The 25,377-nt window shown below is 35.7% G+C and overlaps 1 protein-coding gene across 1 annotated transcript in view; it reads right to left on the bottom strand.

Moving 5' to 3' along the window:
- Positions 1-763: 763 nt before the first annotated feature.
- Positions 764-25,377, bottom strand: part of AIMP1 (aminoacyl tRNA synthetase complex interacting multifunctional protein 1) — a 32,504-nt gene continuing 7,890 nt past the window's right edge. Inside the window, exons 2-7 of the mRNA XM_048302811.1 lie at positions 17,265-17,398; positions 16,382-16,495; positions 14,005-14,163; positions 11,241-11,452; positions 7,792-7,960; positions 764-1,012 (exon numbers count right to left, since the gene is read on the bottom strand). Of these exons, the coding sequence (XP_048158768.1) occupies positions 846-1,012; positions 7,792-7,960; positions 11,241-11,452; positions 14,005-14,163; positions 16,382-16,495; positions 17,265-17,398 (955 nt within the window). The 3' untranslated portion in view covers positions 764-845. The remainder of the gene's footprint in view (positions 1,013-7,791; positions 7,961-11,240; positions 11,453-14,004; positions 14,164-16,381; positions 16,496-17,264; positions 17,399-25,377) is intronic.

Here is a 25,377-nt window from a genome sequence, read left to right as displayed (position 1 = left end):
AAATATAAATTAATTTTATACCTGTTTTAGCACTGGAGAAGTATCTTTTGTTTTGTTTGGGTTTTGGGTTTTCTTGGGGGTTGGTTTTTTGTTTTTTGGGGGATTTTTTAGTTTTTGATTAGTTCCAGGAATCTATTTGTTATTAATTATTTCTCAGTCCTTAGTCTTATCGTTTGGAAGTATATACCTAGGCAGACTAGATAAAGAACTATTCTAGCTAAGTGACAGCTTTGATCTTAAAGCAATTATAACAGCTTAGTTGTGGGGACATGAAAGTATGTCCACTTGTACATCTTAGGGCATAAACCACCGTAATTTAATCTTCCAGTTACAACTGACTGCAGACTACAGAGAGAACACAGGCAAGAGAAATGGGGCAGAGGCTTATAATTGATCTGGAAACTGCTTGGAAGAAGAGGAGAAAAACTATTACTAAGTGACTAGAAGAATAAAGACAATTGTGGTCTTCACTAACCAACTGCTAGTACTGCAATTAGCACACAAGGAATATGGCAGAGTATTTTCCTTATTTCCTTTAGTTCTTGCTAAATAGAATTTCTACACCTTCAAGCTGTCCAGAAAATTTACTTGCCTGTCTGTAGTCCTACCACGAACAAGACTTGGCAATTAAGTTATGAGCACTGAGTAGTTAATAACTGCTGACAACACACAACCTCAAGGACAATAAGCATAGTGAATGAGTGCATTCTCAAAACATTGGAGAAATAACATATTCTGGAAAAGAAGTCAAACAAAACGGGTCTTAGCCATGCATTTCATGTTTTTTATTGTGCTTGCATCACTTTTCATTTCAATATCTGTAAAAGTTTCTAATAACCATTTATTTATTTAATTCCGCTGTTTGCCATGGTCTCTGCCCTGCAGACTCCTTTCCCTTTCACTTCAAATGGAACTCCTTTGTACGTAGCAACACACTGGTCATTGGTATGAAGATCAGGTTGGATTTGCTCCCAAATCTTCTTCTTTGGATTAAGTTCCTTCTCAGGATCTCCTGTTTCAAAACAAAGAATAACGTCATAGCACACAACTCAGTGCAAGAGCTCTATGTACTTGCACATCTGTGACAGCCCACATAGCATCACTGCACACACTTTTAAGGGAAAAATCCCCCAGCATTCCTTTTGATTCTCAAAATGAAAACTTTGATTGGAATTAGGAAGTGTCTAGGAAATGCCTCCAGAACCTCTCTGAAAATGAGGATCTTTCAAGGTTAAAAGGTTATATCAGACAACAAGCACTGTCAAAAGGAAGAAATTAAACCATTGGTGTTAGTTTATACTACAGACCAAAAGAATTCCCAAGAATTAAGTACATATGGACCACACAAGTACACTGCTCACCAAGACAGGTTTGTCAGCATCTTAAGTTTAGGAATTAATGATGTTTTTATAAGCAATTAAGTGCATTTAGCAGATGCTGCTACAGTTGAGGAATACTGAACTTAGACAAGAATAGTACAGAGGTAGAATACTGACATGTAATTTTAGCCCCAAGTTTCAACACTGTTCTTCTACATTTTGTACTGTTTGATGACAAGCTCTGGTGCCCAAAGTAACAGAAGCAGAAGTTAGCTACAGTTTCAGCAAGTATGGCCTCAGTCTTGATAAGCCTCAGTTTCCTGCTTCAATGGATACATCATGGTAAGATACCTACACCCTAGAGGTATTGACAGTCTAACTACATTAGCAAATCGGACTACTTAAGGATCTCTAATGACCACAAAATGCAGGTTTTTTCTATTAATGTTTTGTAATTTTGTCAACAAATTAGATAGCATAGTGAAGTACATTTTTCCTATTTTTAAATAAGCATGAAATGCAAAGTATAGAAACAAAACAAGCTAAATAATCTTGCTGCAAAGATACTGAATAAACTGCTGCCTGCTGATACAATCTAGATAAAACAAGACAGCAAATTCACTGTACTATTATTTTCTGTTCAAAGGTCAAGTAAGTTTAATGTCTTAACTCTAAAACAATACAGATTCTATTAAAAAATTTCATTAAAAATAATTTAATCATAACATTGTTGTGTGCTTTTAACTTCTTGTGCATCACACAGGCAAGACAAATAAAATACCCCACAAGAATTGCACATTTAAATACCGAAAGGAATCTCACGCTATTTCATTGTTGTTACACTGTATATTTTTACTTGCTTGTAGTGCCATATTGGCACCATTCTGACCAAACTATCAAAATCAAAAGTTCAAGAACAAGCAAGAATCAAAAACCAAATCCTAGTAATCATATCATCCCTGAGATTCTCTCAGAGGAAGAGCTCTCCAAGTGAGCAGAACATCAAGTACTCCCAAGCTGCACTACAAAGTGTTCCCAAAGGTTTAGGAAGAAAAACTAAAACTACAGGGATTTTAACCTTTACGTTTTTACCTTTTACCTTTTTCTAGTAGCTGGTTGAAATTCATCACTGCTTGGTAAGTCCTGACTGACTGACCAACAAGTGGTTAAAAACTACTGCCTCATGCCTTATTGGTAATCTCCTGTAAATGTTTTCAACAGTTCAGTCCACTCACATTCACAATGCCTGCAAACCTGGATTATTTCTGTCCGTAGATGGGTCTAATTCTGTAGCTTCTATATATGCAAGAGAAGCAGACTGGGCCAGATTTCTCTGTGAAGTAAGCTAGCCTTACCAGAGCAGTATTTAATAATGCAATCAAGTTATTTCACAACCAGAGTGCATTTAGTATTTCAAAGAAAAATCAGTAATAACATTAATAATTATCTTTATATAATATTTATAATTAATAGTAAACAGAGGAAGAAATTTAACTGTGTTAATTGCCTAAATAATTACACTATTAAATAAAAATTATTAAATGTTTAGAGCTAACTGTGCATTTTCACAAAAATAAATTAGCTTAATGCTCAGGTTCATGAACAAAGGCAAACTTGGATTTAGACCACAGTGCATGCATACAAACTAATAAAACCATTAAACAGAATGTTAAGTGATCCATTGTGCATTTTCCTTCCCCTCTTCAAATATTAAAAGCACATGATTTTTTTTTTTCTTCAGTAAGAAAAACCCCATACTTTTATTATAAAAAACACGTTTTGGATGTTAATAAATTTCTTTGGAATCCTGCATCAAGCCCCCTTGGGATCTGTGGTGAGCTAATACTAGATTAGCATAGGCACCAATTTTAAATACTACCAGAGCTTTAAGCTGTGCATTTTCCTATGCCTTCTCCTCACTGCATTCCTTCTTCCCAGAAAATATTCTTTAGAAGAGTTTCTATAAATAAAATAAATTGAAGCTTTTAATCGTTTAATCAGCTTTCCACTCTTCTTTACTGAAAATGAGCCAAATAAGAGGTCCCAAATTTTGTTAAACATGTCATTCCATCTTGAAGTTTCAATACTACAAAAAAATTTTCGTAATAAGCAAGAAACCTCTCCATTTTGTAACAGCTCAATAACTACTGTAGGAATAGATCTCAGCGCAGCAAGGGGCAAAAGGACACAATGATGTGTGACTTTACTTAATGCCACTTACCCCACAGTGAATTGTAACCGTGCAGCTGAAGGAAAACATGAATACTCTCAAGCTTTGATTAAAGAAACCTGCTAACTACAGGCTAACGACTGCACTCCAGCTTTACCACTTTTTATTTTTCTAGAGATAGTAATTTCCTTAATTGCTAGTGATTCTTAGACCAGAATGATAATTTAATTATATAATTATATAATTATAAGTAACAGATCTCTGGTTGCTGTGGCATCAAAGCATCTGTCACTGCTATCAGAAAACAGATTTCACAGTTAGCTGTGAAATCTTTAAGTATTATTGCTGTCTTAAGGCTTTGTAGGCTTTGTAGGAGGTTATAGAATTTACACACACACACACGACAGAACAATTCTTCCACAGTTTAAAAATCAGACCTTTTCCAGTGAAGTAGGATAAAAATTTTATAAAGTTTTGAATGCAAAAAAGGCCCAAGAGATCTTGAAGATTCATGCACTGGAGTATAGAACAGTGTTAAAAATTCTACTGAGGGCAAAGACATCAAATAAACAAACAAAACAGAACAATACTCCAGGCAACAGCATTCTTTATCAAATCTCTCCTCAGTAACACCCAAGATAGTTCTAGGTAAACACTCCAGTTGCTACAGAAAAAAAATTTAAGTGGTTTGAAACAAGATACAATTGGTTTACTTCAACTAAAACAACCAAAGAAAATTAGTCTGTATCTCATGAATATCGTGTATGATGGAGAGAGAAGACTTAAAAATAACTCAATTCCAAGCTGCTTGATAGACAGCTGCGTGCATTTTAGAGTTGCTTTATTGTTGCCGGTGGTGCTTCTGTTGCTTCACAGGCTTTCATACTTCAAACTTAAATAAGACCCAGCTGTCCTTTCTATTTTAACTTCAAGGATTCCAACTGAATCTTTATGCTTTACAGTTACATTTAAAAAAAAATTGATCAGAATATAAACGGTTACAATTAAGCATTGAAATTAAATGACGTGACACAACAAGGAGTCTATCCTCCTGGTAACATCATCAGGGAAGTGCCAGATGGTCTTTGAGGAGAGAGCAGCAGCTAAGAAGCATGAGGTTTTAACACAAAAAAGGTCAGTAGAAGATAGATGTTCAACCCCATTAAAAACTGAGAAATAGTTTTCCAGTCTCCCAGTGAGTTTCCCCCTATCTTAGTTTACAACAGCAACATAAAAAAGACAAGAACCCAACAAATAAATTTACAGAAGCAGATGTCACCATGATTTTGTAAGTCTCCATCTACCAATGCTTTTTTTTGCATCTTCCTACTCAAGATAGTAAAATCTCAAGATTTAGAACTCTTTGAAATAAGTTTTAGGTAAGAAAAAGACAGATCACTTCGCACTATTAAGCATTAGGTAAATTTTCAAAGTCAGTGATTAGCTTTAATCTCATACCTACAAAATTTTCCAAGCAGCTCTTTATGAAGCATTAGAGAACAGTGCCACATTTCAGACTACAATCTATAGCCCTGGATATATACACCTGGCAAACAGGTTGTAAAAACCTTCATTTGGCACTCATCAGAGCGCCGTGTCTTTGGCTGCCCACCAGAAGGAAACAATATAATGCACACAAAACCTTGTGTCACTGGCTGCAAGCCTTCAGAGCTAGAACAATTTACACACCACCTTTAGCTTATTCTGTATCTTTTAAGGATCAAAATGTCAACACAGTGTCTGCATACTATAACAGATGGGAATAATTTTAGAACAAATATTTCTGTAACTGATTGCTCTAGGAAAAGCTTTTTGCCACTGTAAAAAAACCAAACAACTGAAGTCAAATAGTTCAATTATTTTGACAGAACTCACTTCATTAGTCATGTGCAAGAATAGATATGCTGGTGAACAGAAAATAGCAGTACTACCAGCTCTCCCATTTTCAAATGCCAGGCATATGAAGCTACTTGAGATATAAGTTCGGAGTAAGGCTATATCTTAGACAAAAGCAAACCAAAAAAGACCCTCAAGCTGGGCGTAGGGCGTTTTTGAGGGGTGAGCTTGTATATCATTTTGCAGGGCCTATACACTAGAAATGTTTATTCTACAACTTGATGCTCTCTTGCACATCCATTTCCACAGCAACAGAAGGCAGTATGAGAACATTCTTGCAGGTAACAAAGGTCCAAGATTTAATCCATCTTTACTCACTATATGTGATAACAACTAGAAGCTATGAGTGAGTATTCCTGCAATTTAGTCAATGCAATTGCTGAAGCATTTAAGATTTCAGTATAGCTTACCAATTCTGCATCTCAACTAGCAAGCTTGCTATATTTTTAATACAGGAAACTAAAACTGAAAAAAACAAATGCTGCCAGACTGATTTCCTTTTTTAAACACAGTATTATTTTAAAGTATTTTCAATTGGAGCATTAAATCTCAGCAAGCTGAGCTATTTTTCTGTTTCACAGAGCACCTAGACAGAGCATTGCTTCCTTTATCATATTCCAACCAAAATATATATATATTTTTAAAGCATCACAACTTCACTCTTGGGAAGTATAAAAAAAAATTTATATATATATATATACACACACATATATATTTCTGAAAGGTATTTCATGCAAATATGTTTACACATAGAGCTTGCCAAGAGGTTTATAAATCAAAATGCTGCTGTACAGCTAGAAATTGTCAGAAGTACAATAGTTTAAAAAGGTTAATATGGTTCTATGCAGAAAATAAAGTTACACCATCTTCTCACATGTGAAAGCCAACTTTTGAACAACAAATTCACCTTGAAGATGAATACTTCATTGATAAATGCACACACATACACTTTCACCAACTATGGGAAATACTGGGAGTTGGACCACATTTTCTTTATGTTAAAGCGATGCAGCGATCCTGACCAGAAGAGCACTGTTCATCAAGACCTCTGTGATCCACTTTAACAGTTAACCTGAGCAGATCTGAGCTTGGGCTGTGCTGCACAAATTCCTAAATTCTTAGGGTACAGGATAAAGCTAGGCAGCTGATCATAGGAGAGGAGCCTGCAGGCAGGCAGCTCCCATCTGGCATCAGCAACTGAGCCTCCTGTGTGTCCTCACCTTTATGGAACAGGGCAGCACCAAGTTCTCACACAAACTTCCTTTATGATTGACAGTCGCAATGAGTAAAAAAAATAGCAATAACTCAAACAACAGAAAGGGAAGAAACTCTCCTTATGGACAGGGAGTGCACAGCATGCCGCAGGTACATTCCCATCATCTGCGCAACCTAAGATTATTTATACTAGTCTTTCTTTTCACACTCAGCTCTCATAAACAGCATTTTAAATGACACTTTAGTCTGAGTCTTTAGTCTGAGTGGCTTTTTACTGGGATCATAATGAACCAGCACTTCCTGATGAAAACACTCATAACCATTATAAAAATAACAAAGTAACAGTGCTAACAAATACAGCAACAGAAGAAGATGATCTGACTGTATCCCTTTCAGACTGAGACTAATGAACTGGAATTTGGGTAGGAGGGAAGCATTCATCCACATGATAAATCTGTGATGCTTTATTTGAGTTCCCAATAAGCAGCCAAAAATTAATCCTTTTTATAGAGGTTGAAGAAATGGAAAAATGGACGAAAAATCATCTTTTGATAAAGTTTAGATTTGGTTAAATTCTTATTTATATTCTGAATGGATTTATTGATTTAATTAAGTGGGAAGAAGTCCAATGTCTCTCTTTGGAAACCTAAGAAGACATTTCATCCCAGACAAACAAAAAAACCCTGGTGTTTTGAATATTATGGGCTCCTCTCATGAATAGACTTCCACCCCCTTCTATCCTCTCCATCTCTTCCTCCTCAAAAAAAAAACCCTCCCCAAGTTCTGACACTTTCACTACAGGGAGGAGCTGGAATTAGGAATTTAATACTTCATCACTTACACTGAGACACTGTGAAAGATGCTTTACATTTGCTTGTTGTAACTTGCCAAGTGCAACTATGTTTATCCATGTATTTCAAAGCTGAAATACTTACTGAGACTTAAAGGAATGGGATATTTTACATTTAGTTCTATACAACTTTATCAAGTTACAATTTTTTGACAGATGATACAGTATTTTTAATCCTTTATTTACACAATATTAGCATGTAAATTTAAAAAAAAAAAGAACTAATTCAGAAAATTTCAACAAAAAACCCAACCAACTTTAAAAAAAGCTCTTTGATGTGTTTCGATGCTGAGGCCACATTGGCATACCTGTTTCCATCATTTTCCCAAATATCTACTTACCAGGAAAACCTTCAAAAGTGATTCTGTCCCCAGGTACTGCTCCAGGTGGGGGAGCCAGAATTTCCACTTTTTCTGGGGAGCTGGCACACATCACCATTGCTTGAGACACCACTCCTCTCATCTTTGCAGGTTTCAAGTTACAGAGAAGTACTGCCATCCGATTCTGCATCTTGGGGGAGGAAAACAGAAGGATATGAGTACTTAAAATGCCATGTGGTTCTGGGGACTCCCATTATTTCATCACAACGAAAGAAATACAGTGACGAGATCTTACCATGATAAGCGAAGTGTAAGAGAAGCACGTAGCAACAGATTCACGATTTTAATGCCTGGACACCAGTAACATAACATTTAAACCCCTTAAGAGCTGGCCAGTGAATAAGGGATTAAATGCTGAAATGTGACATATTTATCATGGAAATATGTAATATGCAATTCAGAAATCTAAAAAACAGGCGAGGCATTTCACTTGCATTCCCTTCTTTACTCATTACAGACCACCACTTTAGTCTACTTTCATTAGAGCACTATTACCAAGCAATTTCTATTTAATGATGATAATAACAACAACAAAACCAGTCTGCAAATTAGGCTCATAGGTAAAAATTTCAAACTGTATCCTGGAAGCTTAGAGGTCTTTTACATAATGAGCTCACTTGAATCTTAAATTTTATCTTATTTAACCCAAATGCCTTGAATTTTTTTTAGTCATTGAAAATGGCTGTATATACTGTACACTGAATTTGTTAGAGCAAACCTGTGAAACTACGTTTCTCTGGGTTTTGTTTTATTTTAATAAAAATTACAGAAGTAAACCAGAGAAAATACACTTTGTTCAGAAAAACTGCCACACTTTGGACTATAAAGCAAACCACACTTTCACAACTAATAAAAATGAAACCCTGAACATTCTTAAGTGACAAAGTAAAGATGTCTTAATTACCATGCTACTAGTGCACATTATATATATATATTTCATATTTCTAGATTTTGGTCTTTGTGCATCACTACACAAACTTTCAACAAACCTGCAGGATTAATAATTAATAAAACTCATATGATTATTTCAAATACTGTATATTTTCCAAGTAGAACACTTTAAAAAGCAAAAATATAAATAGCCAAAATGAAGCAGTTGCTAAGGAAAAGTTGATCTTGCGTAAGTTTCAAGCCAGCCCATTGACTGAAAATTTCTCAAGTTATAGCTATGGAAATAAGTAGCCCAAAACACAAAAAATGGTTGTAACATGTCAGTGACTAAAATGCAAGTTGTAGTATTATCTAGCACTGAATTATCACTATTGAATGGAATGCTGATTACTGGGTGGACAACACAGTGATCTAGAAAGAAAGGAGTTCAAGGCATCTAAATGGAAGAAAAACTTTCTGCTATAAAAATCAGAGTATATAGTTTATAACAGATGTAAGTGTAATGTGTCCTCTTACAACAAATGTAGAATAGAATGGTAGAACTGTAGAATAGTATTTCTGGAGGATGATGGTGGCCTTTTCCTTGCTTGTTAAGATACATTCCCTGCATTTCTGTTCTTCACTTCTGATCACTGACATGAGGTTCTCTTACGTTAAAGAGGATTTCAGGAGGTGACAAAAAGTGACACTGGAGAATTGCCTGAATTTCAAGAACAATTACCTGAAACAGGTATCAATGCTAGAAACACAAAGATCCACTTCAAAAAGCCAAATGCAGTGGCAGAAAAGCTGTCAATTCCTTTTGACATTTCAGAAATTTCCCCAATTGTCCCCAGCTGCCAAAAGAGCTCAGCAATGGCATGGTCCACCTCATGCCAACATCCTTCCATATCCGTATTACTTGTGACACATCTGTTCATGACAACAGAGGGTGCAACTTCTGACGTGGCTTTACCACCATGTGAACAAAAACACAGCCACATATAAAGTGGGCAAGCAAGACGTTTTCACACCCATAAATAACTTGCACCATATACTGAAATGTTAGTGAAGATACACACTGTGCTTCCTAACCAAAAGTAAAATCAGATGATACAAATACTACAGCCTCAAACACTGCTAAATTACCACATCAAACACCAAAATCATGAACAGCTGAATTTTTTTGTGAAAAAATTTATGGCTATGGTCCTTGATCTGATGTATATATTTTTATTTCAATATATGGCAGTAGACACATGCCAGGCCTTCACATTTTTGAACACTTCAAAAAACACAAAAAGATGGAAGCTTGCCCCTAAGAATTTACTGTCTTAATAGAGACTTGCCAAAACCAAAAACAGACACGCAAACAAATTGTTCTCAAAGAACGTGCAAGGATGATCCCTAATTCTCTTCTAATGAGCACTTCAGATTATTCTACCACTCAGAAAGAAGGTTAAAGAGAAAAGACTCTTGCTGCCATTTCATTCTATGCACTTCACGTTTGTAAGTCTTAAAAGCCATTTAGAATGGCTTTTAAGATGCTTTCTTCTACATACTTTCTTGAAAGCAGACTGCTAAAAGCAAGCAATTTGAGATTTTGTCCACTGCAAATCCAGTAAGCGGACACCATAGGGTGATCAGTGCAGAATAGTTACTATATTCAGTCTTTCTTTATTTTTTTGATTCAGTAACTTTGTGTAGCATAAAAACAATCACAATTTTAATTGCTTCCTATGTTTGCAGTCTTACCATGGGGACAGTGTGCAAACAAGGATTGAAAAGACATTTAAGAAAGTGGAGCTTTTTCCAGACTAAGACCAATTCCTTCATGATCCATTTTGCAGTTGCTCAAACAACAATGTATTAAATGCCGAGCCTGAATTTGAATTTAGGAGAAGCCTTCAGTCAATTCCTCTCCCCCTCTAGAAGAGGTGTGAAAGCAGAACTTAATCTTGAAGCCTTAGGTTGTTCAAAGGCACCCATAAACCATCTGTGTCAAACACCAAAGTGTATTAACTAAAAGAAGCACAGAGGCAGATTCTATTCTGCACAAGGAAGCAAAAATATGCATTTTGTATTCCACTGTTGTTTAAGCTACTTATTGCCAGCTAAGCTGAATTTACATGCTCTCTGCTTTACTTCTTGCCAAATATTTCAACAGGCTATAAAAGAGAATTGGAAGGCAAAGGTTTCGAAAGTTTGGATCATACCAACAAAGGTACTATGATTTCTCTACTACATAGTAGGAAACCTAAAGGAAGGGTAACATCTGTTTAGTTTCAGAGTCCAGTGTGTACCAATGGCATGGAATAAGATCCCAGGATAGAAGCACTGCAATCAGAAACTGATTTGCGGAAAGGGTACTTCTCTGGTTTCTGGCAAATGTTGTTAAGCATTACTTCCATCTGCATTTTATTTTTGTTTTCATGACTGTACAAGTCTTTTAGCAGAATGAAAACATATCCTATAAACAGATGAATGTCTTAAGATACTTTAGGAAAGGAAAAGCTCTAAGTAAATAATTTTGTCAATACCTTATCCAGAGGAACATGTTTCACTAAACCGCTGACAACAGTCCTTGGGCTTGCTTCACCAACATCCACTTGCTCAACGTACAGAGTGTCTGCATCTGGATGCTTTTCAGCAGTAATAATGCAGCCAACACGAAGATCCAGACGAGAAACATCTACAGGTTTTGCATCACTACTTCCAGCAGCTGGCTGCTGTTTCTTCTCCTTCTTTTCACCTATCAAAGAACATTTTGTTCGTGAAATTAACATTTAAAAAAGCACAACTAATGTATATGAATACTGCAAGGGAAATGTGAGCTACAATCTCAGAAATAAGCATAAATTCTGTGCAAAACACAAAAGAAGAGTAAAGAGTTAGCACCTCTATTACCAGTTTCCAGTGGTGAATCATCATGCATACTTCAATTTACATCATTACCTCAACTAATTGCCACCTCCTGTTTGTAAAGTCACCCTGAATTTAAGTGCAGCTAACATGGGTAAGTGACATAAATACTCTAACAAAGGCCACATCAATAAGCCTGATAGTCCCATTTTAATACTTAGCAATTACCAGTAAGCCTTGCCATGGTGTTTCACCAGTAAAAGCAAACTAGGCAATCACAGTCCATCAGGTTACTAGTGCTTATCAGCATTATCAGCATTGTACACAGTCAGGAGCTGTGAACTCACTGCAACTGCACTGTCACAACTGCAATGCAACTCTTCAAGATGACCTTAGCCAAAATTCTTCACTTCCCAAACTTAACAGTGCATGAAAATGCTCATAGCTTACAAGGTTCCCCTGGTGTGGTGTCTTTACCCCGTGATCATCATCCACACAGACTGTATAGTATAAAGCAACAGTGACTCAATGCTCCCCATACTCAGCTGCTTATTTAGATCATAGAATCATAAAACATGCAATACAGCTTTCAAGATGAGCAAGTTACATCCAGTTTGTAGATAAGACTGTGCTGTTTAGGAGACATTCAAGACTTGTTTAACAGCTATAATCTCTGGGAGATTAAGAAATGTCTAAGATGTTTACTAAATGTCTAAGATGCTTACTTTAAATAAGCATATTCAGTTATTCTTTCATCCAAGATAACTTACATATTAATGTAAACTAAACTCTCTTCTTTAGGGAACAAAAAAGGAAAAGTGAACACAACATGCAATTTGATTCATTCATCATTGTTCCAGTACAGCCTGAAATTAAATTATACATTCAATAATAAAAAGGCAGTATTTTTTTAATGTAAGCAACGGCTCTTCAAAAATATTTCAGCTCATTTATGATGAATGAAAAGCTCTAGTGATTACGACTGGGGTTTTTAATGTAATTGACAATTAGATTAATAAAATCAGTCATATATACAATAATGTAAGAGAAACTGGAAAAAAAAATCCCAATCCAAATAGCTGACATATAATATCTAAAATCATTTGAAAGTCCTGCCATGTTTATCCTTGGTGTCATTCCACACTGCTCTCCATGACATTTCTCTACAAGAGAAATGAAGTCTTTCATCAAAAGAGAACACAGCAAATGTGTACATGGTGCATATAGACAGATACATAGAAAATATCCATTTCAATGCCACACGCTAAGGAGAAAAATGCTCTCCTTTGGCCAGTGTCAGAGTCAGTCCAGAATCAATACCCAGAGAAATCACACAGATGAGATTTGCATGAAGTAGAACAATGAATATGAGAATAACAGAGAGGAAACAGATGACAGAGGACAGAAAGCAAAGGTATTTGAGATATTCCATAATTTCATCAATTTCTAGACTTAAAACCAAATTTTACACATTGGTTACTTCAACTGTTAAATACAGTATCTACAACAGATGCTGAACTCCACAGAAATAACCTGTTCAGGGCTACTATTTAATGTTCATGCTCTGTTTCACCTTTTTCCAAATAGTCACTGGAAGGCAAAAGTCAACCATTGCTTTCCATATGAGATGAGCTCAGTTGGTCAGAGCATGGGGCTAATAACACTGAATTTGTGGGTTCAATCCCTGTATGGGCCATTCCCTTAAGAGGTGGACTTGATGATCCTTGTGAGTCCCTTTTCAACTCAGAATATTCTGTGATCTGTGCTTGTCTAACTGAGTCTAAGCTACTTGTATTGTACTTCCCCTCATCATATATAGAAAGTATTATTTTTCCTTACCAACTGAATACTTGCTCTGTAGCCACTGAATACTTGAGGGAAACAGTTAATTGACTGATAAGATATGTGGCCTCTGCTTTTGTGTTTACAGCTCTGTGGAATATTAATGCAGCAAAGACTGTAATACGTCAAAAAATATGAAATGGCTTTTAAGTCTCTGTACAGCTCATCAGAAAAATAAGAGAGACAGAGCACTATCATAATATCCAAATTCTGAAAACCTGTACAAATCTATTCATAGAAAATTAATAATAATCTGCATTAGAGAATGTGTGCAAAACATAGGTTTAAGTTACAAGATACGCTTGCACGAAAGTACAGGTGTCCAACAGACATGCCTTGTTTTTTGTTGGTGGTGGTTTTTTGAATGAGGAAGTTCAGTCACATTAAACAGAATTTGGCATGCATCCCATGCAAGGAAGAATCTGTAGCTTACTTGACAGCCTTCATTAGCTTCAAGTACTTTCAAGATTTAAGAGCTAGCACATGACTCTTCCTACTGTAGCTGTATGAAAGCTTTTATTCGGTGCTCAAAAACATGCAAAAGCACTTGCATAAATTAAATACCTCAACTGTCTATCACAGATAAGAAAAGTGAAGCACCTTTTTTTTCTACTTTTTCCTTCTTTTTCTTTTCTTCATCTTCACCTTGAATTTGATCTTTGGAACCAGAAGATGCTGTAACTGCTGTAGGTTGTGGAATATCCTCTGAAAATGAAGCTGTAGAAAGGGTTGTACCAGGAGGAACTGTGACCTGCTTTACTAAAATCAAAACCACAAAAGTTAGGGCAGTACCAGAACTTTGAACACTGACATTTTTAAGTGTCCAACATAAATGAAAAAGCAGAGAGAACTGAAAATTTTGCTTCATATACCTAAACCACAATTGCTGAGTAGTGAAGCACAACATTACAAAACACGTTTCAGAACTCAATCTATGTATGATTATTATCATCAGTTAAAACGAAGTGTTTGACTACATATTTTTAAATGGGAGAAAGTGCTAAATAACAGAAAATACATAAGCAAATACCATCTCTTTTTATAGTTGATGTCAACATCTAGTTATTTTTTTCTACCAATTCCTTATTTCCCATTTGTTTAGTTTCAGTTTATAGCTAGTTTCAGTTTATAGCTCATCATACTGGAGACTATTCCATAAATGAGTTATGCACAAAATCCTTTTTATACAGTATTCAGATCATCCCTCAACTCTTATGATTAAACTTCAGAAACTGAGCCTGAATAATATGAAACTACCTGCAGACCTAACATGATCTGTTGATTTCTCACATCCCTTCCCTAAATTCTCCACATTACCTTCAATAGCTCTTTAACCTGCTGATACAGAATTCTGGACATTGCACTATCAATCTTACCAGACGAAAGTGTACGAATCACCTCTCTTCTACATTCTGCTCTTCAAGAATCTCATCAAGGCTTTTAATCCAATAACTGTAGTGAGTAAGCATCATCAGTGCGCTAGACAGTATCATCAAGGCTCCCCTTCCCAAGAAAGGATAGATTAGATGATTTTTGAACTTCCTTTCAATCCAGGCTGTTCTATGATTAACGACTGATAAATCCTTCTGATGTTACTATTATAGAATTCTCCATTCTGCATACATTTTGTTTTGTATTTCAGATATTTATTAACTTTCCTGAAGAACTGCACTTTGTTAGTTTGATACCTATCCTCTTCAACACAGAAATGATTTGCACAAATTATATTCTTATAGACAACTTTCTAAAATCATTTGAATATGAGATTTGTTCTACCAACAACCACTTGCTTGCTAGTTAGGGAAAGTCTTTGTTTCTCAGATTTTTGAAAAAATATCTCATGATATTTTTGATCTTCTGTGTCCATCTAATTTCTGTGCTCAACTACTTAGTACTTTCAAAGCTAAAAAACATCTATTTCCTTCATAAGAAAAGATATTAATTTAGTCCTACTACCACTTAGATGAACTAGCTAATTAAAGGAAGATGCACATCAAGCACTTCCTTTGCCATCTTGGACCAATATACCTTGAGACCTCTCTCAAGCAAAACAGATTCTGTGAAATATCCTACACCTGTCAAGAACTGCTGCAGACTAACAGACAACAGAGAAATATAACTAATGGTTTGGTTTAGTACATGAAAAGGCTTTACTGGTGCCCAAAGGAGCAAAATAATTCTCTGTATTCACAACATGTTAATCTTTTTAAGGACTGAATGTGCTGTTTTACCAGTAAAACATTCAGTACAGTTGAATGCTAGCATCCAGATACTATCTTAAACAATTACAATACTGACAGCATGGGAATAAATAGCAATAACTGTTGAGGGCAGAAGAGGACTTTAAAAGACAACATCCTGTATCTGAAACACTTCCATTTTGGGGAGGTTTTTCTCTTTTCTTTTTTAATATGAAGTATATAATGATGGTACAAGCTGAATAGAACTACATAGAGGAGTGCAAAGAACAAAGAAGTCCAATGGAAGGCTGGTCTAAAGCACAGAATCATAAATTCAGAACATACTGTTTCTAATTTTACATTACCACAGCTTTCCTAGTTAAGTCCCTGACCATGTGTACTTTGCACTATGGCTTGATTTGTCCATAGTAATTTTTCAGTCATGCCAGATTAAATATTCAAAGTAGCAAGAAGAGTTAGACATGCAGCAATTTCTAAGGTATTACAAGGAGTTATTGTCATCAGTGAGGTTCGGGGCTTATTATGAAAGGCACTGAACAAAAACATACAAAGAACTAGTTCCACTTCTGATTAAGTTTGGTATATGGATCTGTCAGGCCTGCAGCTCATTAAAAAGTTGGAATCAAGTAACTTGTCATAGGCACAGAACCTAGGAAAATCCAGGATTTGTAGGAAGTACCATAAAATCACATACAAAAGGTAAAAATCAAGAAGAATTAAGATAGTTTTGTGCTAACTACATCTATGTTGTATGAGAACAGCACTTTTTTCCCCACCTCCATTTCGAATTTCAGCCTGAATCAGCTCTTGTTTCAGCCCTTCAATTTCTTTCTTCAGTTTAGCATTTTCTACACGGAGCTTCTTCTCTTCTCGGAGAGATGCCTGCAAGACTAGAATTGACACATTAAAGAAACCAGGTTTCAGTAACTAGCATTCAATCACTTTGGACACAGAGGTTTCTTTTTAAAGAAAAGTGAAACATGGTGAGCCAAAAGCACGTAAGTGAAAACTTTCAAGGAGTGTAGCATCAGAAATACTTAGGAATTATTTACTTTGTTGGAAATAGCCATTTTTACAATACTTACATAATCAAGTTGCCTCTCAATATACTATCTTCTCAGTCCCCTAAACAGAATCACAAGAAAAAACTCCAAGAAACCTACAGAAAAACCTTGATGATGTTTGTAATACACAGCACCTCAATTCATGGATACAGTGAAGTTAAGTACAAAATATCAAAGTTGAAGGTATGATACTCTTGAAAGAATGCCATAGTTGTGAAAAAGCAGTAACAAACTCAGGATAATGCACGGTCTTGTGTTCTTTCCAACTCCCCTTACTCCCTTCAAATGGAATCCTGTCCTATCAAATTTCCATAGTTTGTGTCACTAATTCTTCCTCATCCATACCTCTTCTAGATCAGAATAAGCAGCTTCGAAAAAAAACAAACAAACAAACAAACAAACAAAAAAAAAAAAACAAAACCAAAACCCCCACAAACCACAGGACAGTGAAGTGGTGCTACTGTTACAAGTTTTATCTTGGAGAACTTGAAACACACTTTAAAGGCTGAGCACCACATATTCTCATTGTCTCCTATGAGCATTTACTGTTAACCATCTGGTTAGTAGGTTTAGCATAAGATAGGTAAATCCTTACTGGCTTTTTCCTTGAGCAGAGCAACTTGTTGCTTGAGGTACTCAATAACTTGATCAGCCTCTGCACCCTTCTGCTCCAGTCTGTTCAGCACTGCATTGTTGGCTGCCATCTTTACCAAAAAACGGGATAAAAACCTAGACAAACAACAGACAGCCTAAAATTAATAACTTCTTAATGCAATAAAACTGTTATCTCTTACCACGTCAAGCAGTTCTCAAATCAGTTGCTGAATAAAAAAGCATTGCTAAGTGAAAAGCTGGGCTCCCACCTCTTAATGCAAAGCCCAAACAAAAAGCAACGTTAAACAGAATCTGATGTTTGACAGCTGCTTTCAAGCATTTTGGAAGAAAAGCTATTTTTCTTCCCAGCTGCAGAAAATGTGTTCTCCCTTCATGAAACAGAAAATAAATCTACCTTCTCAGAAGGAAAGGTATGAATATATTTGGGGAGGGGGGGGAGGGGGAGGGGCGAGGAAATAAAAGGGAAAAGACTGGACAGGAAAACACTGTATCCTGTGCTTAACTAAAAAAATATATATTAAGTGTATACCGATTTTATGGAGACGAAGAAAATGGAATCATCCCACAAAAATTTCCAAACTTTTCTAATAAATTTATTCAGAATATACTGAATATTTCATACATTGTAGTTGTGCATATATTAAGAATGTACTGTTGTTTTATTTTTCATACTGAGAATTCATGAGTATTTTTACTTATCATGGATATAAAAAACTTTTATTAAGTTTACACCTTCAGAGTTATTTTAGCACCAATTTTGATTGTTCAGTTTTGTATCCACTGAAATGGAAGGGGCAGCACACAGATAACAAAGAAGCAGGGAACACAGCAAAGAGCACAAATAAATGCTGTCTAACCTTCTTTTATAGTATTCACTATTTACTAATGTTTCACAAAGTAGCTCTGCCTTGTGTACAGCCTTTATTTCTTGAAAGCTACCAAATCTGGCCCACCTTCCTTCTCAGCAACATTTGTGTCTAAACACAAGAGCTCAAATAGTGGCAACAGAATGATGAAATACAGTTACAGTCACTCATATCTGCAGCAGAAAGTACTTTTTCTCTCTCAGTATCTAAATGAGGAAAGAATCTGTTCAGTTAGTTTTCCAAACTAACAGCTGCCTCATCTGTAAATCACAAAAACTTTTTACAGGTGGGAAGAAAAGATCTTTACAAGCAATGGTGATTTAATTCCTGCGAGGTGACTTAATTCCTGTGGATTTGTCCATCAACTGCAACAAAGAGAAGAATTGGTAAGAAAATGGCAATCCAGGCATGTGTTGGCTCCTCAACTTTATCAAAATCCAAAAATGCCTTTTCTCATATCAAACTGGCAGAAAACTTCCTATTTTATTCCAAGAATACTCTAACACTGTGATCTAAATCTGGTTTTAACATACAAATATTCCCTGTTGGGATATGTAGCAAAAGTCATGCTGAAGACAAAACAGATTAGAAGTGAAAGGTAAACAGATACAATCACACTCATGCCAGTGTTAACATACTGCCTCAGCTGCATTCTAAGTATCAACACACATTTTATATCTGATCTTATGTTATAAATAACTCAAATCCCCACAGCAATATATCTAAATAAATAAATAAATAAATAATAGTTAAAAAACCCCAGGAAACAAACTGCAATTGTTCGGGAATAGTGTATTTAAAAGTAAAACTCACAAAGCCAGAGACAGACATAATAGTCAGATGATGCATGGGGTATCTGGCAAATGTAATGCATGAACCAACATCCTGCCTTCTTTGCAATACAATACAATCAAAGTCTGTTTTACACACACTGTTCCACTTAGAGGTGTAAGAGTATTACTGCCATCACACCTTACACTCATCCACAATAGTTTTTTTCTTTTAAAAGAAAGAAACTCTCCCAGAGCAAAGAGCAGAAAAATCTCTCCAGGACAACTAAATTAATTTTTATATTCAAATTAACCTCTGCTAACAAGAAAATAATTTTGTTTTCATGGGCAGACTGAAAACAGAGAGTTTTAAAAAGGAAAACAGTGATTCCAGTGAGTTACTAATTAAGATGTCAAATAGAAACAGACATAAATCTGTTATGGCACAACACAGCATAATACAAAGCCTGGGATATTACTGTCTGCATACCAGTAAGATTTCTTGCAAGCTACAAATTCTCTCAGGGGAACACAATACTAACAGTGGAAATGTTGCCAACAACAACAGAAATGCTACTAAAACTTCAAAGTGAATAGAATTGGTACATTTTATAGATTTTAGCCAAGTTGGCTAATGAACTGAAGATCTGGAAATGAAGTTACATGATTACAATTTTCCCACTTGTCAAATAAATTTCTGTAAAGCTAGTATTCTAACAATAACACAAAGGAATAGGTATTTCCGATGCTAATATAAAAAGGCAACAGGCTGAAGTGAACTGCTGCAGGAACAAGCACAGGAACCCATACAGCAGAGTGATAAAACTGTATCCAAAAAGGGCGCATTAAAAAAAAAAGCAAGATCCACCCTTTATTATAGAACACAAAACGCATCCAAAAAAAATTAGAACTGCAACAATGAAAGTTCACAGTTTTTCTGTTTTTTTTAAAAATTTTTTAACCTTTACCCTATTGGCCTCAACCTTAGAATATATCCAAAACAAAAACTGCACACACAAAAGATGCTTAAAACATAAACCTGGTCGTAGCTTACTCTTCAATATTAATATTGTCTATTGTTAAAAGCAAGAAAAAGCCAAAATTCCAATAAAATTAATGACAAAACTTAAAACTTAACCTCTAAAAATTAGTTTTGGAATCTATCCATAGTCTGAACATGGAACCAATTACTTTCCACTATTGGAAAAGCAATCATTAAACAGAAAAACCAAAACCACAAACAAACAAGCAAAATGAAAAGCAACACCTGAAATCGGAACACAACTGACTCTTAAAACCTAAAATAATTAGCTCTGAGCATTTTTTTTTCCAGGAAGTTTCAAAAAGCTCAGTACTTTGAAGTTCTCATCTTTTTCATGCAATGCTTTGTTAATACCAACACACGAAGATTATAACTGCAGGAGATTTAACCACAAGTGCTGCCTCCTCCTCTCTTCCTCTCCCACTTACACATTAATTCCTTCATAATAAGAGGGTAAACTTTGACAGGTCACCACACCTGGGCAGCATCCTCCTCTGCACGGACCTTTGCTCCCACCCATCACTGCTCTTTGCTCTGTACTCGCCATGGAGGAATCAAGTATTCCTACGGCAAAGCTAATCCTATTCATCTTTAACAAAGAGCAGGTAACAATCACAAATGGCCCAGGTGGCATTCTCTGTGAGCCATATGTTTACGGTATGTTAATGAGTGGCTGCCAACCAAGACCTAAGATTTTATTTTCTCACTAGAGGGAAAAAATAAAGATCTGCAAAAGGACATATTGGCTTTTCAATTAAGATGATCTGTTCAAATGTAACAGAACCAGTGGCTTATTCTAAAAGTTACCAACAACATAAAGGCAATTTCTCCAATGCTAACCAAAGTTCAGTAATTCAAACTATAGAAAAATACTTAATGTTAATTTCTCTTCCTAAGCTTTTGGTCTTAAATCTTAAGCAGATCTCTAATTAAACTCTTTTTCTTCCTTTGTGAGATTGTGGCAAACTTGTATAGCAAAGTATTCTACCTTCTGTAAAACACCAAGTACCAGCAATCACTTTGCTTCTGCAAGAAGTGTGTTCAGAGACTTCTATCTGAGCATCTTTTCAGAGTATGGTCATTTCTGGCAAACAATCTTACAAAAACCTATAAACCTAACAGAACGTGCCAGCTGCTTGCCAGATTCTGCTTTCCTATGCTTTGCACTTCTGTGAACTGTGAGGATACACTGAATCAGATTTGAGAATCTCACATCACACCTTCTTATTCTGCAAGGTAAGGAACAACAGTTAGCAGGTCAAAACAGAAGAAAGCAGACTGGTATGTTTTCTTTGGCTGAACTGAAGTATCACTGCAACTAGGCAACTCTTGTAACTCATCCCACTTTTTATCATCTTGGAGAATTGAGATCCATGCTTTAAAAATCAATTCTCTCTTAACAGTTTCTCCTAACTTCTGATAAGGTATTCTAGACCTGATGCTGTCAGCATCTTTGGCTAAGATTTAGAATACCTGATTTAACAATTTCACATTTTTGGTAGAAAAACTTAAGGTGTAGTTTTCAAACCTCAAAAATTAAAACTACATAAAAAACCCCAAACCAAAACATAGGAGAGCTACAACTAATTAGTTTTGCAATCAAATCTTAGTTTTGACTCAATCATCCCCACACTTCATTCTAAGTAAAGCAAAGAAAATCAGCAGCAGTTCCCAATTTGTGTTAGGGAAGCAACAGCCGAAAACAATTCGTTACAAATTTCCAATTAAATAGTTTTATTGCTAGGACATTTTGGAAATCAGGTATATTTAGTACATTTCATGCACTTATACCTATCACTACCACAAAAGATTGGGTATTTCACTGGTTTTATACCTGTCATACATTGTAAAACACAATCATGGCTTTTACACCCAAATATTCCTTCTCAGGAAATGCAATTCTAAAAGATCACGTGATTCCAGGCTTCAATAGACAGAAAATAATCAGATTTACTTATTGGAAATGCAGGTTTTCCACAGTTTTATCTGTGGAAAAATATAATTCCTCAATTAAAAAAAAATTCCTCCATTAAAAAAAAAATTACTCTATCAAAAAAAAAGTCAGATATGGAGATGTTCACAAACAGTTTCAAAAAATATGACTTTTAAACCCATATAAAAACAGGCAAAAGTATCAATAACAAACAGTGTAATGCTGAGAAATAAGACAGAAGTATTCTAAGTATTAGATACTTTTGCACTGCATTACTGTTAAACCCACAGTTTCCTTGCTACAACAGAGCAAAGAAGACATAGTGCACTTACACTTAAATATCACTTCAAGCACATTTGAGGCATGCACATTATCAGTTAAGATTTAACTACCAGCTCACGTCTCTTTCAGAATTAAGTTTATTGTTAGCTCTGTAAAGGAAGAATGTATGTTTCCTGAATAGCAGAAAGTTCACACATCTAAAAATACGGTCCAAGACCTTAAGCAAATATGTGTAAGTATTCAAAATGCAGATGCTCACACAGGTCCCTCTCTACATACAGCAAAGGAAACCTGTCAAAACATTTTTGGCAGAACAATGGCAAACACTTGAAAAGCAACAACAAAATTAAAAAAAAAAAAAATACCCAGCTGAACAAAAATACCTAGCCAAACAAAAAAACTCACAAAACAAAACAAAAAACCCCCAGAAAACATACAAAAATCCCCCCAAAGGAAATGAAGACAACCCATAAAAATTAAAAATATAAAAAAAAAAAACCCCAAACCAAAACAACAAACAAACCCCCCCCCCAAAAAAAACCCAAAACGCCCAAACCACAACTGTATTTTTTTTTTTTTCAAAATTTCAGCAATATTGGTAGATGGCAGTATAAAAAGTCAAAATCCAGAAATTATCAAATGAATCATCATGGAACCTGATTTTTGATTCTCAGTACTAGACCAGTGATTCCCTGCTAGGTACTAGAAATTTGGGCACTATAAAAGATCAAATGAAATTTTAACTACTACCCTTGTATTTTTCTAAAAAAAGAATAGTCTTTTTAATATGAGCAAAAAGAAATTACAACCTAAAATGTAAAAGGGTGTTACAAAGCATGGCAGTGCAGCTTTAGAGATTCATAACTGCAGAAAGACATCAGAACTCTTGTCTTCCTTTCTCCCGAAAAAGTGATTGCTGTAACTGGGGCTTTAAACAGTTGAACAACCCGATTTTCTTTTCTTTTAGCTCTTAAATACAATTTATTATGTATTCATTATCTATACGCTTCCATGTAGACAGTATTGAAAGGAATCTGCCAAGTACCAAAGTAGTAGGAAAAGTTGCTCGTTTTTGCCATATGTTATTTCAATGCACATCTTTGGCACTGAGAAAGTCAGAATATTTGCTTTGCAGATTTTCAAACACTCAAAATGTCTAACACAGTCCATCCAAGTAGCAATGTCAGCTCTATGGAATGATTTGCCAGCTCTGGAGACTACAGTCCAAACCTTCTGGCTGCCAGATAAATCAGGCTCAATCCCAGCTGCAGACGGGTCCTTTTAGTAGTCCTAAGAGCCTACCCCTCCCTATTTTAAATGGCTGTAAATAGTAAAAACACAGAAAACTGAACTTTTTCATATTGAAAAACACTGCGGCACGAAAGAGATTTTTTAAACATGTGATGGAACATCACACAACAAAAGGCCCATCCACTGGTACCAATTTTGAGGCAACAGAAGTTACTTAGTAATGACTATTTTTAAACATGAAGACAAGTCTGCCTTGGAAGGGAACAATGTACCAAAGCTACAAGCAAGTCATAGCATTAATGAGACAGACAAAAATCAAATCTATGAGAAGCAATGAATGAGGAAGTAAGACAGGCATACATTACAACAAATAGAGTAGAAGCATGAAGTTGACTGGCTTAATTTGCATTAAAATGGATGCCTTCGATTGATACCATAGAGATCATTAGAAACTCAACAGTCAGAAGTAAAAATCATTTTAGTATTTTGCTCAATTTGCATTTCAAGACTTTAGCAAATGCCACATTGTATTAATTAACTGCATCATACCTTAGCACGCTACAGCTGCAACACTCAAAAGGTTAAGAGTACATGCAGTTTCATTCACATCCCTGATGTGACTTGTGCTAAATGTCTATTCAGGGAGAAGAGAAAAAGAGAAGTTTCTACTAATGCTTGCCTCAGTCCAATCCTGAATCAACTTCATGTTCTTTCCCACCTCAGAGCAGACACTCCAAGGACTAAACAAAGCAGAGATATGACTACCCTTCAGGATTTCTGTTCGGGTTAAGACAGCAGTTAAGTATTTGAATGCGGTCTGTAACAAAATTTACACCTTAATCTATTAATCTGAGAAGTCTGCCCGGTAATTCAACAGCCAAGGATGGCTCACAACAGGACTCAAGGAAAGCAATTTCTTTGCACCACTTGACTGAAGTCTCACCAGGTTCCACACCCACAGCATCTGCCAGGTCCCTTCAAGTGCCGGAGAGATTCATCTGGTTGTGCTTTGTAGTGCAGTCTGCAGTTTAAGTAGCAGCTCACATGCCAGAACAGTTGGACAGACTTATGTGTGTTTCAGCAATGTTTATCCATCGAATCCCACTGCATTAATATTTTAATAATACTATCAAAATCTTTCAGTAAATGATCACCGCGTGCACAAGAAATTCCCACAATAAATCCCATGACTGAAAAGATGCAACGCCCACGACATCCTGCCTCGTCTCTTTGACTGTAATCACCCATTTCCAAACCCAAAACACATCCAGTTCTTTAGAACAGAAAGTTTACATCAAAAACTGACAAGTTTTTTGTGGGGTTTTTTGTTTTTCTTTCATTTTGTTGGGGTTTTTTATGCGTTTAAAAGCTTAAATTACCAAATCACAGTGTATCCAGTGGTTATATACAGATGTGTGTGCATATACAAATAAAAATACATATATTAAGTATTTGCTATTCATGTCTCAAAGTATCCCCATAAAACTTCCCTGACAGGTGATGAACTTTACAATTACAGACACACACATATGCCTATAAATTCAGAAATTTAAGAGGACTCAGCTGCATCTGGACAAGTCTGCAAGGTCAGCATATGCCACAAGAACTCGAAGAATCTGTACTGTGGTTCACCCTCTGGGGTTTTACTGGAAAAGTAAAGTGAAAGCTTTAGATTACTGTTGTAGCTACAGAATAAACTACTCATAAATCAGATAGAAGAATCAGAATTGCACTGAAATCTACCTGCTGATGTCAAGTAGAACAGTTCCTTAGGCATTTTATTGATTTTTGCAACTTTATCCTAAAAAAGTGAACATTAACACTACTTCCTTAATTTACAGCAAGTACAGCAGTTACAGAAAGGGAAAGAAAGAATAAGAATACCATTAATACATTTTATGTCTGCAATAGTCTGCATAATAATAGTATTGGTTAGGTAGTTCACAGGA

This window comes from Corvus hawaiiensis, chromosome 5 (assembly GCF_020740725.1).
Source record: "Corvus hawaiiensis isolate bCorHaw1 chromosome 5, bCorHaw1.pri.cur, whole genome shotgun sequence".
In the NCBI taxonomy this organism is placed as follows: Eukaryota; Metazoa; Chordata; class Aves; order Passeriformes; family Corvidae; genus Corvus; species Corvus hawaiiensis.
Note: the sequence above shows the minus strand (reverse complement) of the source record. Positions and strands in the feature narration are given on the sequence as shown.